Here is a 16,806-nt window from a genome sequence, read left to right as displayed (position 1 = left end):
TCTTGTGGCTTGCACTGGTGAGGAGAGAAGGCCTGGTCTGCTCTGGAAACAGGGAGCTGAGGCAGCCTCACTAACACAAAAAGATCTATGCAACATCTCCCTCCAGTCTTGTTTCCCAGAAATACCCAACTGTAGCTCAGTTTGCACAAACCTGTCTGAGGTCTGACTGGGGTTTTCTGTTTAGTTTCATCACTGTCTTGAAGGACTCATCAGGCCCATCACAGACTCCATTGGCACAGTCTGACTCTGAGGATGATGGTGAGTTCCAGGCTCAGCCATTGTGGCTGTTTTGTGATTATTAACTGCTGACATGTGGGATGGATCCTGTCCATCACCAGCTGTACTTCCAAGTGACAAATAAACATTTGCACTGAAAGAATTCCTGGTGCTGTCTGTGAGGGCTGTTACTCTGCAGCTCTGACCTCTGTGCCCCAAGTCCTCCCAAATAATTGCTGTCAAGCACTGTGGAAATACAGAAACAGCACTGAAGCTTCCAGGAGAACAGCAGTTGATTGCTTCCACCTCTGTTTTGTATCCTGCCTAAAACCTCCCTTTCCACACTTCAGGTTTTCGCCTCTTCTCTTCCTCTGTCCCTGGAGACTGTGGCAAACCAGAGCCTTGCCCTGCAGCGAGGAGGAGGAGGCCAGTTAGCTCCAGGTGAGGTGCTGAAGGCTGCTCTGCTCCTCAGTACTGCTGCATCCCACATTTCACAGGCAGCTGGGACTCCCACAAGGGAATAGGAAGCTGAAGAGCTTGAGAAGTATGTATTTATGACTCTCATATTTGACTAGACCAGAATTTTGTTTCTTTTTTAGTGCTGGGGAATGAGAAATGTTTGTGGGGGATTTTCTTTCCCCTCCTAGTGTGTGTAAAGAACACATTGGCCTTCAGACTAGTTAAATGCAAACTGTAGGTGTGGGAGCCCCAGAGCCATTGGGTGTTTGTTGTGTGTTCCCATCTCAGATTACTCTGCTGTCCCAAGTTTTGGGTGAATTCAAGGCAGAAGTGCACCACAACTTCCTTCCCTCTTGTTACCTTTCCAGTGACACAGACAGTGACCAAGAGTGGCAGAGGTGCCAGGAGGCTGCCGTGTCAGCTGCAGATATCCTGAAGCAAAGTGCTTTCCCTGCATTGTCCCAGGATCAGAGTCAGGGCTCTGTAAAGCCCAGCCAGAAAAAGAAGAAGAAGAAAATTAGGAAAGAGAATAATATTCAAGAGAAAATAATAGATCCAGCAGAGCGTGACCAGATCTGCAAAGATTTGCCTCGGTTGGTGTCTGCAAATGGCCAGCAGGAGAGGCAGAACAGCAACCACAGAGAGAACTCTGTGCTGCCAGGAGCTGTGAAGAAGAAAAAGAAGAAGAAGAAAAAAGAATGATGATTTTGCTCTGCAAACAGCAGGTGGTTGTGATGGGTGAAGGAAACTGAAAGAAAACCTAACAACAGGAGTTGCTGCAGATGAGGGAAAATTAATTGGCAGAGCATCTGTTCTGAAAGCTCAGTGGCCTGAGAGACTAATTAAGGGACTTCCTGTGCTCCTGGTGTCCCTGAGGAAGGGAACATTGTTCTCCTCACACAGCAGTTGGCTGTGCTGCTGCTTATGCAGGCCCAATCTAAAAGGATTAAATGCTGTGCCAGACGTGCATGGCAGAGGGATGTGATCAGAGCTGCATTCCTCCTGCTCTGTCCCTTCACATCTGAAACCCTTCTGCAGAAAGTGCATGATGAATTGAATTTGGTTTACATGGCAACAGGTGATCAACTGCATTTTCTCTTTGCCTCCTTGTAGACTACTAAGAATAGCTCCAGCCTTGGGAGGCTCATTTATCAAAAGCATCCTGTCAGAAATCAGGGCTCCTTATTTTTTCCCTGCAAACATCATAACAATCTGTTTTTGAAACCTGCTGTGTTGCTAATCCCTCTGCAATCTGCACCTCTCCAGGGCTCCTGCACATAGACATTGTGTGGTGAGCTGATTTCAGGGTTGGTGTAAATGCATCCTACTGTTCCACTTGTCTCTGTTGATTTTGTTTTCATGTATAGGGTTTTTTATGGCATCTGTTTTTATTAAATTTTACTACACTCTTGGACCTACTTAATTTGGAAGGTTTTGTACAACAGTGTCTTTCTTGCAATATTCAGATTGTCCTCAGCAGAGATAGAGGTGGCTCAGGATGGCTTTTTAGTTGCTGGGTGATCAATGCCATGAAATTGCTACAGGAGGGACTTAAACATAATTTAAAAACCACCTTTCAGTCCTTGTTTGGGCTGGTTAATGACTTTTGTCTCCCTGAAATACTGTGAGGTTTGGTAGTTTTCACTCTTTATCTGTTTATTCTTCACCTCCCAGTCTTTCAGGAGATTAACTCTTACTGATAAATACTTATGTTTTTAAGATTCCTGGGTTTCAGAACATCCAACTTATTGGATTCAGAAGTTCAGAAAGCCAGATTAGAGAAACCAAGAGTGAAGTGTAGCTCTTTGAGCATGGGAAATTGTAAGATTCTTGCTGGTTTTTTAGTCAAGAAAACACAGCTGGCATCTGAAAATACAAAATAGAAAAGGTAAGTAGAAACTTGGCTTATAATCTTACAGAATGTGCCAGCAGAAGTTACTTGCCTTATGTGCAGTTAAAACTTCAGTGTACTGAATTTTAAACCTGAGCTTTCAAATGTATTGTGGCCTAAACATTTCTTTTTGCTTTGGTTTGGGTTTATTTTTATGCTAACTGGAAATTAGATATATTTGCAACTGGTGTACATAGGAAATTAGGAAACAATTCTAGGATAAAATCCCTCAGAGAATCTCATTACTGAAATTGTTGATGGTATCTAGAGGAAGCTCTTATCAATGAAACTTTTCACAGATATCTGTAATTTTGATATTCCCAGATATGATAACTGAAGAGTTCACTGTTGGGCTTTTTCAGTTCTCCCTTCCAGTCTCAAGGTTTTTCATCCAATTCACAGTTAAAAGAGTGCTCAGTTTCAGTCACAGACAAAAACCTGTTAGCTGGGGCTGTTTTCATGTCTGGCTAATGATGTCTCAGTGATGTGGATGTTGAGAGTAAATAGAGAGGAATAATTAGAAGAGGAATTATGTAAGTAGATCCTTGGGACTAAAACTCTTCACTTAGTGCAAGCAAGACTCTTAGAGCCCTGGGCAGTTACTTGCATACCAAGAACTAGAAGTCGAGCCTACATGGAAGCTGAGAATGGGCCATGTTCTGTAAAATGAATCCAGGCTGAGTGTTTATAGAGAAAACTGAAGGAACCTCTGCTCTGTGTGGAGCATGGGAACCTCCCAGGTGCTGGGCAGTGTTAGGGACCAGTGGGGAATGTCATCCTACAAATCATTCAGCAAGTCAGATGAGATGAGAATCCACAGGGTCAATGCAGAGACTTGGAATCTCCTTGCAGCTGTTAAAGTTTAATTTCTGCATTTAAAACAAAGCAGAGCTATATCAAAAACAACCAAGCCATTTCCACTAGGATAGCATGATTTTAGAGCAGGTCATTTTTAACTGAGAATGTTTGGTATTTTGGTGGTTAATTAAGGATTTGTAGCTTGTCAGTGATCCCATACTGACAGGTTTGTGCCAAGCCATTCCCAAATCTGTTTCTTGGTTATTCTCATTGCAAAGTCAGGAACTTCCAAGGTTCTGTTATTTCTTATAGTTCCTGTTGGTGCTTCCTTGCAGCAAAGGAGGAGAGTGTTCAAAGGTGGTGTCCCTTCTTTGGCAGCTCAGCCTTGCTCTTTCCCACATGATTGAGTCTGGTGCTGACAGGTTCAAACAGGCCCAGCTTGATGAAAGCTGAGTGAATTAAAGTCCCATCCACGTCCTGGCACTGCTGGGATTCCTTCTTGGGCAGCCACAAAAGGATGCCTGGCCATTCTGAGCTGGCTGCTAGGGTTAAGGTTTGCTGGGGGTTTTTTTTGGGGGGGGTGGCAGTGGATTTCAGCAGTGCCAGCATCATCTTTCCATGTTTTCTGTCTGGAGCCTGAGACGTTTTCTCTCCTGGAGGCAGCTGAGTAGGGATTTGTGTGAGGCTGTGGTGGCAAACAGAGCTGGAGTTGCACCTGGCAGGTTGGTTGTGGCAGTCACTCAGGAGCTGCTGCTGGTGGTTACTGGGTGGAAGATGCCATCTGTGTGGAGATGAAGGTCTCAATGACGTTGTGAGTGGATGGCAGCAGCTGGCTGTGGCTGTTGGTGGAGTCAGAGCTTTGGTACAGCACCAGGCTGCTGGAGGACACTGCCAAAGGTACAGGCAGAAGTCAGTTGCAGATTCTCATCAGTCCCCTTATTGCATGTATGCCCCATTTCCAGCATGGCTGTGCTCTCCTGGCTTAGAGGCATAACTGCTTTTGTCTGTGTGTTTTGTGTGCTGCCAAATCCCTGGCTTGGGTCCACAGCCAGCCTGAAAACATTGAGGGCAGCAATCTCCAGAGAGTTCAGTTCTAAGAATTCTAGCTGATGTCCTAGTTCTCCTCTTAGAACTGGGAAGACCCAATTGGAGTCTTCCTGAGGGAGACTTGGGCTTCTCAGCCCTGAAAACTGCCCACAGGACTGGGTACTCATTGGCACTGATTTTTGTTGATATTTTTTAAGGTATTTGCCTTTCTGAAGGGGCCAATTTGCACAGTCTGGCCTTACACAGACTCTGCTCTGAATCTTCCTTGTATTGACTTTTCAAACCCCTCAGGACACTGGCAGAGCCAATTTAGGGAATTGAGAGCCCCAATTATCGTTTTCTAACTGGATTTTACAGTGTTGTCAAGAAAAACTAGGCAATACATGGCTTAGGAGCCACAATAGTGGCTGCTGCTCTTACCAGCAGGGCTCGAGGTGAGGCGTGGGCCTGGCTGAAGGTGCTGGATTGTTGTGTCTTGGTTCTGTAGGTGGATTGTTGGTGCCTGTGACACTGGTGTGTGCATCCCAGACTCGGTGTGGGTCTCTGAGTCAGAGGTGAATGCCTGGAGAAAAGAGAGTTAATAGTGCCTGGCTTCTACATCCCTTCTAACAGCTGTGAGAGAAGCATTGAGCAGTTTCTGGGGAGGTGAAATCCTCCTGGATGATGCAGTGAAGAACTTGCTCTGGTGCCTCCCCTACTGCAGCTGGTCCCAGCAGGGCCAGGAGATGAGAAAGATGCTTCTGCTGGGATGGCACAGATACACCCAAAAGCTCTTTGACATGCAAGGAGCTGCCTGCAGGCTGGTGCAGCTCTCAGGAGGGGGAACAAAGGCTGAAGAAAGGCTGTTACCTGTTTAGTTGGTGTCAGGTTGGTCAGGGCACTGAGATTGGCTGTGTCTGTTATCACCATGGTTTGTGGTAAGAGGCCTGCATGTGTGTATTGAGTCACTTCAGATTTGGGGCCATAAAGAGCTGTACATGAAACAAAACAATATCATGTGAGTGCTGGAGCTTTGGCTGAGCTGTTCTCCTCATGCAGTGGGACCTGCTGTCTGTCTCCAGAATGCTGGGAGTGGAGGGACAGGGAGATAAATGCAATAGAAAAATAATTTCATAATTAGAGCAACAATAACAGAGGAGGAAAACAGAGTGCTGTAAGCCCAAGGACCCAGCAAATGCACTCAAAGAGCAGTGTCTTTATTTTTGTTTACTTAAGCAAATGAGTTCATGTTCTTACCGTGAGGGTTCTGTATCTGAGCCATGGTAGCCATGAAGGGGCTCTGGTTGATGTGGCTCTGGACCTGCTGCATGAGGGGCTGCTGGTAGGATGGGTGCAGTTGCTGGGAGAACTGAACAGGCTGCAGGGTAGTGAGGCTGCTCCCCATGCTGTTTATTACAGGAACACTCTGGGGCTGGGTTGAGGCCAGGCCTGGAAAACAAGGGCTGATGCCAGTGGTGTCCCACGCTGCAGGAGGAGCGGGGCTGCTCTGCAATGGGGGCATCTCAAACAGCCATTGGGGCAGCCTGTCTCTGCAGGGTGGTTTTAGATCCTGCTTTTCAGGTGTTCCCTTGGTTGTCTGTGATTAAGGATAAATTTCATGCCTGTGAGAACGAAGTGGAAATGTCCTAAAACTGCACAAACCCACCTCTGGTTTCCAGTGTTTATTCCTGTCTATGTTTTTGTGTACCAATATAGTTTCTTTTCCAGTTTAGTGATCACCAGGGAGGCCTTGCTCAAAAATAAATTCAGAGCATCACCTCAGTGCCCAGTTAATCTACTCTTTTTATTTTATGAAACTCCTGGCAACACAGACAACTGGGCTGTAGCTGTCCAGCCACGTGTAATGGAGTTTCAACTCTTTTTGCTAGGGCTATCAAATTAAGGAATTTGAATCAGAGAAGGTTTCACACATTACTGCCCATTTCCCACAGCTGTCCAGACCCTGTAAATCAGCAGGTCTCTCCAGCACTCCAGTTTTTGGGATTTTTTTTTGTTTGCACAGAATTCAAATCCATATCACAATCTTGGGAAGAAATGGAAATTAGTTCACAGCTGTCACCATGGAACAAAACAAGGCCTCTTTCTTCCTTGAAAGAAAATGTAAGAGAAGAGTATACACTTTATTTTCCTTTCCTCTAATGAGATGCACTTTGGCAGCAGACTAGTCTTGGAATGAAAAGAAATCTCATAGAAGTCCAGAAAAGCTGTCAAAGTGAAAAATATAAAAAAATAGTAATTACTGCTGTGGATTCCAAAGGCATATGCTGCTCTTTGCAGGAAGTGGTGGAACAGGATGTTTTGTCTTTCAAGCACTATGAACATGCTTTAATTTCCATCATTTTAAGGAAATAATATATTTATATTTGGAAAGATGAAGAGCAGCAAACCAAAACATTGGCATAGGAATAGATTACTCTGAAAACGTGGGTTTTGTGTGTAACTTAATTCTGCCATGAACGAGGAACATCTGTCCTTAATCCACTGGTACTCGCCAGCAGCGCTGCTGATCTTTGGTGACAATTTCCTCAGGTTTGTGTCACTGCCAGCTTAGTGCTAAGGCTTTGAAATGGGGCAGGTGGTTGTGAGAAGGAGAGGCAGCTGTTGCTGTGCAGGAAGCAGAGCCCTGCAGCCTCCACTCACCGATCACCAGCGTGGAGGCTCCGCTGTTGGTGAAGGCGGGCGCCAGGGACGGCGTCTCGCCCGCCCCGATGGCCATCACCCCCGGCAGGGAGGCCATGATCAGGTTCTGGGTCTGCTGGCTCAGCATGTGGGGGCTTTGCTCCAGGCTGTGCAGGGCAGTCAGGGTGCTGACAGGAGGGAGAGTTCCTCCAGGAGCTGATACCTGTGGGAAAGGAGAACCCCGAACGTGCCACCTGCAGCTGTGACAAACACTTTTCTTCTGCTCTTCCCCCTGCTAACTGGAAGGGCTTCACATATCCTTGTCTGCAGTTCCTGTGTTCTCATCAATTAACTAGCACAGGTCAGCTGTTGACATCCTAAGAGTAAATCCCTGCTGGTTTAGTTCTTTCACATTTAAGAAATGGTAAGAATGAGATTAAGCCCACTGCGTTCTCTATAGGGAAAGATCATTTTCTGTTTATTAGCTGAGGGCAGGAGGAGAAGCTCAGAGAAATTAAGAGGCTCAGGTAACTTCACACAGTAATTCTAGTAGGAGAATTCTAGCAGGAGTTCCTCTTTCCTTTAGGGACCTGTAGTCATAGTACTGTGGAAGAGCAAAAAAGCATTCTGGTGATTTGGCTGATAGAGAAAGTTAAATGCCTTATATTATACTTCTTTTCTCTCCCCTCAGACAAACAGCTGTAAGGAATCTTTAGTAAGAATAAGCATCAAGAGGTTAAACAGTGGGACAAACCAGCTTGATACCAGTTTTAGAACACAGACAAAGAAGATTTTCAGGACCTTGTGAAAGACTTATTTTCTTCAGCAAAAGACCAGAAAGCCAGCAAAGTGAGTGACTGATGAGATTTAAATCATAGTTATTTTTAGCAACCTTAACTTTGCCTCCAGGCAGTCTGTGCTAATGCAAACTTCTGCTGACTGTTTCTCTGAAAACAAGGGAACATGTGCAGACTGAGAATGATCAGTCATGTAGTTCTGATGCTTCTTTGTTAATGATATGGGAAAAGGTCTGGTCAAACCTCAGAGGGAAATTGGCTTTGAGGAGGCAGTCTAGTTATCCAGTACATGTCTGCATCCAGGCTGTTGGGCTCCATTTTTACAGGTAAGCTAGATGTAAGCATGGGTGTGTGTTCTGGTAATCCCACTGGTCTGACCAACTCTTGGGATGGGTAGAGTCTAAATAAGAGTTCGAGATGAGATCAGAATCTCTCTGTGGGAAGGAGGAGAGAATAGAGTTTCCTGGGAAGAAGGAAATCTTGTCATACCTTGAGTGCTCTGTTTCCAGAACAGACTGTTTTTTAATTCCTCATAAGGAAATGTCTTCTTGCTTCCATGCTCTATTACCTGCCCTCACCACAGCCTAGAGGGCACATATTGGTCTTACATGGTCAGTGCAGAGTGACTCTAATATATCATATTATTACATAACAGGTTATGTAGCAATATATTACATATGACTATGTAACATAAGAAGGTGGGTTTAAGAACATTCTACAAAAAATACCTATGAATAGTTCATATTGTTACCACAGGCAGATGGCCTGACACATCCCAATCAGCAGAACAGGAGTATCCATCACTTACCAGCTTAGTGTCTGTGCTCAGCAGGTTCTGGCTGGGCTCCAGCCCAGGGGGAGACACCTGGTGCAGGATGGTCTGGGTGGTCACCATGGAGCTGTTCCCGTGGTGGTTGCTGCTGGAGGACTCGGCCTCACTGGCTGGCTGCTGGTTGTACCTCACTCCTGCATCACAGCAGGAGGGAAACTGGTTGTCACAAGTGAGAAACTGAGGAACTTAGGCAGGCACTAAATTCAGTTCCCTCTGCAGGCACTCGCCACCAGATATTTGGGCAGGTACTTCATGGTCAGTAGGGGAACCAGAAGAGCAGGCACTCACACCCTGCCCTGCCTTTCCCCTGTAATTTGGTGTAATGCTTCCTCAAACACTGGCTGGCTGTGAGAGCTGCAAGGAAACCACCCCTCTGGATGTGGCTGTAGAGAGGAGTCTCTGTGAGATCCTCTCTTGCCAGAGTAAGAGCAACCCCCAGCTCTGGCCCATGAAGCTGAAAAAGCTGTGCTCTTTCTGAATGACTTTTCCTCATGCCTAAAAACTGTCACAGAGTCTGATGGGGCTGGCATTGGAAGGAGTAAGGGGCACACATGACTGGAAGGGCACGGAACTGACTTCTGATAGGCAGTGATGGCTCCTGGAACACAAAGTTTGGGGTTGATGCCTAGCTGGGAGGCCTCACAGTAAGTGAGAAGCTTTGGCTGTCAGTTTTGTTACTGAATTTTATCTCCCTTGACATTCTAGCCACTCTGCTCACCCAGAAACATGGTCTCTTTGTCACCTTTGTTCTTCCCTTGTAGCAAATCTGCTTTTTCTATTTGTAGATTAATTTCCTAAAGGGCTGGACTTGGGAGACAGTTTGGGTGACTGAGTTTGGGGAGGTTCAGCTCTGTTCCAGATCTCGCTCTGGTTGTTCCTTACCGTGGACTTTGCCGGGTGAGAGCGCCGGCGGCGGCTGCAGGGAGGCGGAGCTGTGCGGGGTGAGAGGCGGGGCCGGGGGCGGCTGCGGGCCGCTGAAGGTGTCCATGGCCAGCTTGTGCCGGAAAGCCTCCTCCTTCCTGCGGTTGGCAAACCAGTTGTAAACTCTGACCTCTGTCACCAGGTTTGAGCCCAGTCCCTGGGCCTGAGATGGGGAAACTCCTCTCTGAATACACTCTGCCCTGTTGGGAAAAGCACAGGAAGAGCCTTGCTGAGCTGCGCTTATTCAGAGACACAAAGTGCACAGCCCTAGTGTGGCTGTGGTCTGGCGCACTGTGTGGAAGGGTCCTGCGAGACCTGAGGCTTTCCTTGTGCTCTGTGGACAAGGAATAATCACTTGTGGCATTTAATTCAAGCATGGCTGGTGTCAGTGGTGCCCCTCAGTGCTGTACCTTTGCCCTGCCTCCCAGGGGCACCCAGCAAACACCAAGAATGCAGAGGGACGCTGCTGTGCTCCTCTTCCTCAATGACACACACCCACCCTTACCTGTTGCACTCTTCCACCAGTGCCTCCCTCTCTTCTTTGCTGGGGTTTTTCTGCCTCTCATAGGCTTGGAACAGGATCTGTTGTGAGGCAGGACCCCACTTAAAGCGGTTTCTCCTTCCCTTCTTGGTGGGCAGGTCATCTCCCATGGGCTCATCTGTCAGGATGCCCTGGCCAGCATGTGTGAATTCTGCGAGCACAAAGGGGCAAGGGAATTTTTTCCTTGAAAACAATAAGGAGTAAGGACAAGCAGAATCCTTTATGCCACTGAGACAGGAGCAGTTGTTGCCATACTTACGCTGGGCCACCTCTCGCTGCTTCCGGACGTACCAGGTGTACAGGGCTGCTCGTTTCTGGGTCTTCATGGGAGTGCCCTTGTTGAGGTGTTGGGAGAGGTGGGATTGGTTCAGACCTGTGGTGTCCACCACCTCACGCTGAGGGATGTTGTGCTGCTGGAGGTAAGACTTCACCATCTTTGCTACTCGCCAGGGATCCTCTCTGGAAGGAACAGAAGGCATTTCTCAGGGGAGAGAGATCAAACACCTGCTCCCAGCAGACCTGGGTTTCAAGGAAGTGCAGCAGTAGCTCCTGAGGGGCACTTGACAGTCATCACCATCACGTTTGGTAAGGCCAGAATGCTCATTGCCTGCAGGGGAGAAAGCTGTTCCTCAGTGTGCTACCTTGCTCAGTTTTGACTCTGTATGCAGGGTAAAACTGTATGACATTGGAGATAAAGTGCAAAAGATGTAGCAGTGGCTTCCTTCGAAGTGCTGTCTGTACACACTTAGGTCTGCCCTTAGGAGGAGACTTTTCTTACCAGGGGAATTTCCCAATTCACAGAGGCAATCTCTCTCTTCCCTTTTCCTACGCTACTTTTCTTCTCTATTCCCCTCTCATTAAAGCAGATGGGACAGATGTCCTGAGTTTTCCAAGAGAGATTGATTGTGATACTAGACTGAACTTGACTCATACCCTGATTCTGGTCCAGGTTGGGTTGCCTTGCAATGATTCAGCCAAAGGAAACAGGCTGTCATTATACTGTGATATGACAGCTCTGTATGCATATATATGACAAATCATCCAGAATTATGTTCTTACACATCTGCTACGTGTTACTCAAACACATTGGTTCACACCTAGATCTACTCAGAGCTTCTAAATGCAATATAGAATTACTAATTACTAAATTCCTCCTATTGCTGCCCTCCTTTGGGTAACAGCTGAAGGAATAGAACTATATGAGACAAAATTTTAGGAACAGTTTGGGATTTTATAATTGATGTGATCCTCTGGGTTTTATGATACGCAGTTAGAATATCCATTAAGGTACTTGAGGAAAATAGAGAAAACATTACTAAGACTTTATGTGTATTGATTTCACCCCAGCTGAAAGTCACAGTAGAAATAAAGATGTGAAACTGATAAATCTAAATCCAAGCAGTGCCAGAGCACCTCTGCAGAACAGTTTCTGGCTCACTTTGAACAGGAGCATCCTTCTGTGCCTTCTGTGTGAAATGTCTGCAGGAAATGGCTTGCAGTGCTGTAGGAAGACACTGGTGTCATATTCAGCACCAGCATCAAAGGAGCAGTGGGGAGAAAAAAAGGTGCCTGGGATGGTGCAGAAACTGTCACAAGAGCACACATGTCTGAGCCAGACCAACAACTGTGCTGTTCATGGCTTTGTTGACTCAGGAGGTTGCTGGAGGCTGCACAGTGATAAGGAGGACAAAGTCCACACCTGTTCTCTCAGTACAAACACCCTTATCTCTGTTCCCCTGCAGCCCCTCTCCCAGAGCTGCCTAGTCCAAGGAGCAAGCTCCACAGCAGTTAAAGTGTGACACAAATGGTGTCAGTTACAGCTTTTTGAAAACCTGCTTAAAATAGAACATTTGTTTCTCTTTTACATTGGAGCTATTGCAATAGAGGCTTCTGATTTTTAGCATCTTCCCTTAACTATCTTTGTCTTACAAAAACCTCAAATTGAGCTGAATTTAAGAAAGCTTTTCTTTCCTCATGGTTGTTTTTGGTTGGTTGGTTGGTTGGTTTGGTTTTTTCCTCCTGCTGCCTAAACCAGTCTCCTGCCTTTGTACTTGTGAGAGTCTGACCAGCACCTGCACCCTGTGTTCATTGTCCAAGTCCCTGTATAGAGGAGAAAAGCCTCTGACTGGGAAGCTGGTCTCTTTGATTTGAGTTCTGGCTCAGATGGGAAGAGGAAAGTCTGTGTTGCCACTAGTGGAAGCCTCTGTTATGTGTTAGTTCCTTTCTGCACCCCAGTCGAGTCAGTTTTGTCTCCCTGTTGAGATCCTCATTTTGTGGCAGGAATAAACCAGTAGCTTCTGTGAGTCTCTTCTCACAGTGCTTAAAGACTTGTGGGTTTTGTCTTCTTTTGACTCAACAGGGAGCTTTGTGATGCAAAACAGTGCAGGGAATCTTAGTAAGGTGTGATTTCCTAGGACAGCTGTATGAAATCCTGGCTACTCTGTACATTGTCAAAGGCCAGTCTGCAAAACCAAAGCAGCAAGTACTTTAGGCCCAAGGCTACACCACAGTCCAGGTGATGACAGTCTGGCCAGCTGAACCCTTGCTCAGATGCACAGTTCCACCTGCAGAGCCTCCATCACAGGCTAAGACATCAGAAGTTGAAACCTCTTCTCTTTCACTGGCTATAAGAATATCATTGACTGTCAGAGGGGAGCATTTCACTCTAAACTGAGTTCTCTGCTTGTTATTACAGCCAAATCTCAATTGTTTCAGTGAGTCAGAACTGCACAAATAGGTCTGCCTTGCTCAAGCTCTCCTTCCCTATCTCCAAGACTGTTTTCTGCCTTTTAGTTTCCCTTTCTGCTCAGATGCAAACTGTCTCCCCAAGGTCTCATTCTCCAGGGTGTATTCTCTCTCCTAGTTGGTCTCACACAGGTAGCTTTTACTTCCTTCTTCTGAAGTCTTGTTCTCCTGCTCTCAGTTGCTTATTGCCATGTGAGCATAGCCCTTCTCCATGGCTCATCCCCAGCACAGGGGCCAGGGTCCTCTCTCCATGTCAGCTTCCCATTTTCTTAGCTCTCAGGTCACTTTTTAAGGGCGTTTTCACCTCCCTTTTGTTACCTGAACAATAAGTAACCCAGGTAGTTAGTTATAAACTCAAAGGGAACAAGAGGCTGGTTGATAATTTATAGCAACATCTCAAATTTAAATGGAAAGTAAATATCAAGTTGTTAGCATTAAAGAAAACCCATTCCAGAGAGCTGGAGATGTAACATTCAGGGGACCTTCTCCCTCCTTCACTCTTCCTGACTTTTTATTTTTGCTTTGTTCTTTTCCTTCTTCTCCTCTTCCTCCTTCACTCTCTCTTCCCTTCTTTCCTGTTCTGATTCTCAGGTGGGAGAAGCCTTTATTTCCCTGAGGTGGGTTCTGAATTGCTGCTTTGGACCAGACCCTGCTCAAGCAGAGGTTCAGAGTTGTGGAGTGCTCAGGACCATCCCCGGCCCTTTCCTCTGGAGCCTCTGCACATCTCAGTGCAGAGGGAAGGTAAGACCATCCATGCTGGCAGTGTTCCTTTCTGTTGAACTTGGCCTGGTTTGCCTCATCTTGGTTTATATGTGGAAATGAAAGGGGTGTGGCAGCTTCATCTCCAGATTCCCCAACTAGAGCTGTTCTAAGCAGGGGGAAAGACTGGACCTTTGTCATTATATATCTTTGTTTTCTTTTTTCCTCCTAGAGAGCATGCTTTTATCCCTGCCTCTAGGGGAAATCTGTTGCTTATCTCAATTTCTCTCTTTCCTAGTGGAATTTCAGCCCTTGCCCTACAGGTGGATTGTCACTATACCTCTCTTCATTTGCTTTACCTGCAGTAGTATGATCCCTTCCCCCAAGGTAGCCTCCTTCTTGCTTTATATTCTGGGAATATCTGGGAGTTTCTCCTCACAGCTCTACCTCCCTACTGAGTCATTTATTTCTTATCATAGATGCAATTTGTTTTGTGTGTGGATTGATATGGAAAGAATGTTTTTATTCAAACTGTAAATCTACGGGAGATCAGTGAGACATGTGAAAGGACAAAATGAAATTATGTTAATTCCCCACTAGAGAAACCTTTATCTGAACTGCTTTTAGCTTGTTTTCTCTGTAGGGATAAAATCTAATCAACACCCATGGGTGCACCCAGTCCTGTGGGTGTATCTTCTCTGTTCTACTCAGCTTTGACCAGAGTTTTTCAAACTGGTTTCAGCTTCAGTGGTCCTGTGGAGACATAGTTAGTCTCTCGGTGCTGTCAATTTTTTTCTCTTTCCAGCTCCTGGAAAGCCTGATAATGGACACTTTTCCTGATTCTACTTTATACAGCAATATCTTTATAAGCAGTGGCTGCAGTTAGCACAAAGACTTTCCTGTATCAGCAATAGCTGCCCACAAGTCAATCTGTTAAGATTTGGTCTGCAGAGCAGGAATTGTTAATAATGCCCAAAGAGGCTTCTGTCTAAAGGGAGACTTGCCTCCATCTGGTTTCTGCATTTGAAACTCTTGTGTAGATGGTGAAATAGTTTTGCAAGCATTGACCTTTTGCTGGGAGTCCCTGGGCATGGAGATTCTTGCCTGCCTTTCTTTAGTCTATTGCTGCAAGTAATTTCTACCACAGACTGTTCTGCCCTGCTTTACAATACATACAGTACTTTTTTAAGGACATTACTTTAAGGCATCTATTAATAGAAAGGTTTGATCTTAAAACAAAAAAAAGTTTATTAGTAGATAAGAATTAGTTATTATCAAGTCCTGCTACTGGTTCAGCTGCTTTCAACAGATTTTTAGACACACTGTTGATTTGATGAGAAATGTGGAATATGTCAATGCAGGCTTCCTACTCTTTTCATTTTAACTTGATTAATTTTGATCTATTATAGACCTCCACACTTGTAATCTTTTTCTGAAACTGAGGCTTCTGATGCCTTTATATTGTCATCAACAGCAGAAGTGAATTGCTCTATCCTGTGGTGGGGAGATTGATGACAGATCTCTGATGTTTCAGAGCAAAGCCTTTGTAATTAAGAGCCAGTGTGAGGCTTAGGAGATCCCTGTCCTTGCCCAGTCTCCTCTGTGCTGTCTCAGGGGTTTAGGTAGGTCCTAGAATTTGTCTGTACCTCAGTTTCCATTTGTAAAATGGAAATGCTGCTCAGCAGACGGACTGTCAGAAAGTGTTAATGTCACAGCTTTGGAAGAGAGGTAAGACTTGTGGTAAGCACAGGGAAGACTGGCAGCAAGATCCTAGAAAGGCAGGGAGGATCAGAAGCCAGAAATGGTGCTGAAGTGAGGGTGACAGGAAGGAATTGCCTCCATCCTGTTCTTAGATCACAGCAGATGTCACTTCAGTCCTGCTTCACCCACTCATTAGAGAAAAAGGGACAAAGCCAGGGAGTCTTCCTCAACCTCCATGGCTTCCTTTCTGGAGAGATACTTGACAAACCATCAAAAGTTAATGATCAAAAAGTTTATCAGGGTATTTTCATCTATAAATTTATAAGACAAAAGAGAAATAATAAAGCCATTGGATAATTAGTAACTAGCCAGGGCCCGCCCGGTGCCACTGGGCTCAAACTGCCCCAAGACCTGTACGCAGACTCAGGAGGATGAGAAGGAGACATGGAATGGGGGAAGAAAAAGAGTGGGAGGCAGAGAGAGAATCAGCCAAGGAGACAACAAAATGGGAGGAATAGCAGCAGAAACAATAGTGAGAAGGGAAATAGATAAAAAGAATCTGAAAGATGTAAAGGAAGTAGAGAAAACTTAAAGATGTGGAAGAGCTGGAAGTGCAGAAGAAATGGGACATACTGGGCCAGGAAGAAGACAGAATTAATGGGAATGTTTTTCCACACAGGTAAGAGCTGATCCAGTGAATTTTCCTCTCATGGGTTCTGCAGAATCATCAACTGCCAATCTGCCAGGGAGCTTTCTTTTAAGTATTTACAGTGAATGCAAACTCTTGTCATGCTTTTTTCTTAGCTCTGGCCTTTTGTGGTGGGATTTGATGTTTGCTTCTGCTGTTATATTTTCAGTTGTTTCCTTTGCACATGGAAGAGGGTGATCAGAAAACCTGAGAAATTCCCTAGCTGGATTTTTAGTGAAGATTTTAGGTGCAGGATGTTGCTGTACCTCTGTCTTCTATCAGCTTGTCATTTCAAAATACCCCTAAACCAGTCAGGCATCTGTTGTGATGGATGGGAGGATGGGCCTGATCCTTGCTTGGGCAAACCTCTTGGGTCTCCCATGGGGATTGTATCCCAGTAAGAAACCCAAATGGGAAACTGAGTGAATGCTTTGCTGAGTCTATTGAGAGGCTTGTTGGTTCAGGGAACTTTCCCTGTCTTTTGATCTCAAAAATGCTTGTATGCAAAGGCAAATTTGTGTGGCAGCAAACCCAGACACTGTTGCTGTGGATGTACTTTGTAACTGTGACAGACAATGGATGGTAGAAGCAGAGAGTTCTGTCCAGGTTTAACCTCTGCATATGTTTGGTGTGTGCTTTTTACAAGAAAAATCCCCACTCAAAGTCAGGGGACTTCACTCTCAGAAGAACAACAAGGACAAGATCTCTTGATTTGGCTTTGGCCAATAATCTATAGCAAACCCCAGTGAAATTAACAATAAAATTCTTAAATACAGCAGGGAAACATTACAACTTCACTGTGTCATTCATACAAATATAGCACCAGCTCAGAGTGACCAGGTTGGTTTTTTT

The 16,806-nt window shown here is 45.5% G+C and overlaps 2 protein-coding genes across 2 annotated transcripts in view; one reads left to right on the top strand and one right to left on the bottom strand.

Annotated features, from left to right (window-relative positions):
• CUNH12orf43 (chromosome unknown C12orf43 homolog) overlaps positions 1-2,105 on the top strand; it is a 4,039-nt gene extending 1,934 nt beyond the window's left edge. Inside the window, exons 5-7 of the mRNA XM_031057488.1 lie at positions 185-258; positions 567-657; positions 1,044-2,105. Of these exons, the coding sequence (XP_030913348.1) occupies positions 185-258; positions 567-657; positions 1,044-1,377 (499 nt within the window). The 3' untranslated portion in view covers positions 1,378-2,105. The remainder of the gene's footprint in view (positions 1-184; positions 259-566; positions 658-1,043) is intronic.
• Positions 2,106-4,046: 1,941 nt separating this feature from the next.
• HNF1A (HNF1 homeobox A) overlaps positions 4,047-16,806 on the bottom strand; it is a 13,581-nt gene continuing 821 nt past the window's right edge. The window contains exons 2-10 of the mRNA XM_005421492.2: positions 10,381-10,580; positions 10,086-10,272; positions 9,542-9,780; positions 8,636-8,793; positions 7,052-7,253; positions 5,648-5,839; positions 5,261-5,382; positions 4,832-4,973; positions 4,047-4,252 (exon numbers count right to left, since the gene is read on the bottom strand). Of these exons, the coding sequence (XP_005421549.1) occupies positions 4,125-4,252; positions 4,832-4,973; positions 5,261-5,382; positions 5,648-5,839; positions 7,052-7,253; positions 8,636-8,793; positions 9,542-9,780; positions 10,086-10,272; positions 10,381-10,580 (1,570 nt within the window). The 3' untranslated portion in view covers positions 4,047-4,124. The remainder of the gene's footprint in view (positions 4,253-4,831; positions 4,974-5,260; positions 5,383-5,647; positions 5,840-7,051; positions 7,254-8,635; positions 8,794-9,541; positions 9,781-10,085; positions 10,273-10,380; positions 10,581-16,806) is intronic.

The sequence above is a fragment of the Geospiza fortis genome, unplaced genomic scaffold, assembly GCF_000277835.1.
Source record: "Geospiza fortis unplaced genomic scaffold, GeoFor_1.0 scaffold408, whole genome shotgun sequence".
NCBI classification, from domain to species: domain Eukaryota; kingdom Metazoa; phylum Chordata; class Aves; order Passeriformes; family Thraupidae; genus Geospiza; species Geospiza fortis.
This window is presented reverse-complemented; position numbering and strand designations above follow the sequence as displayed.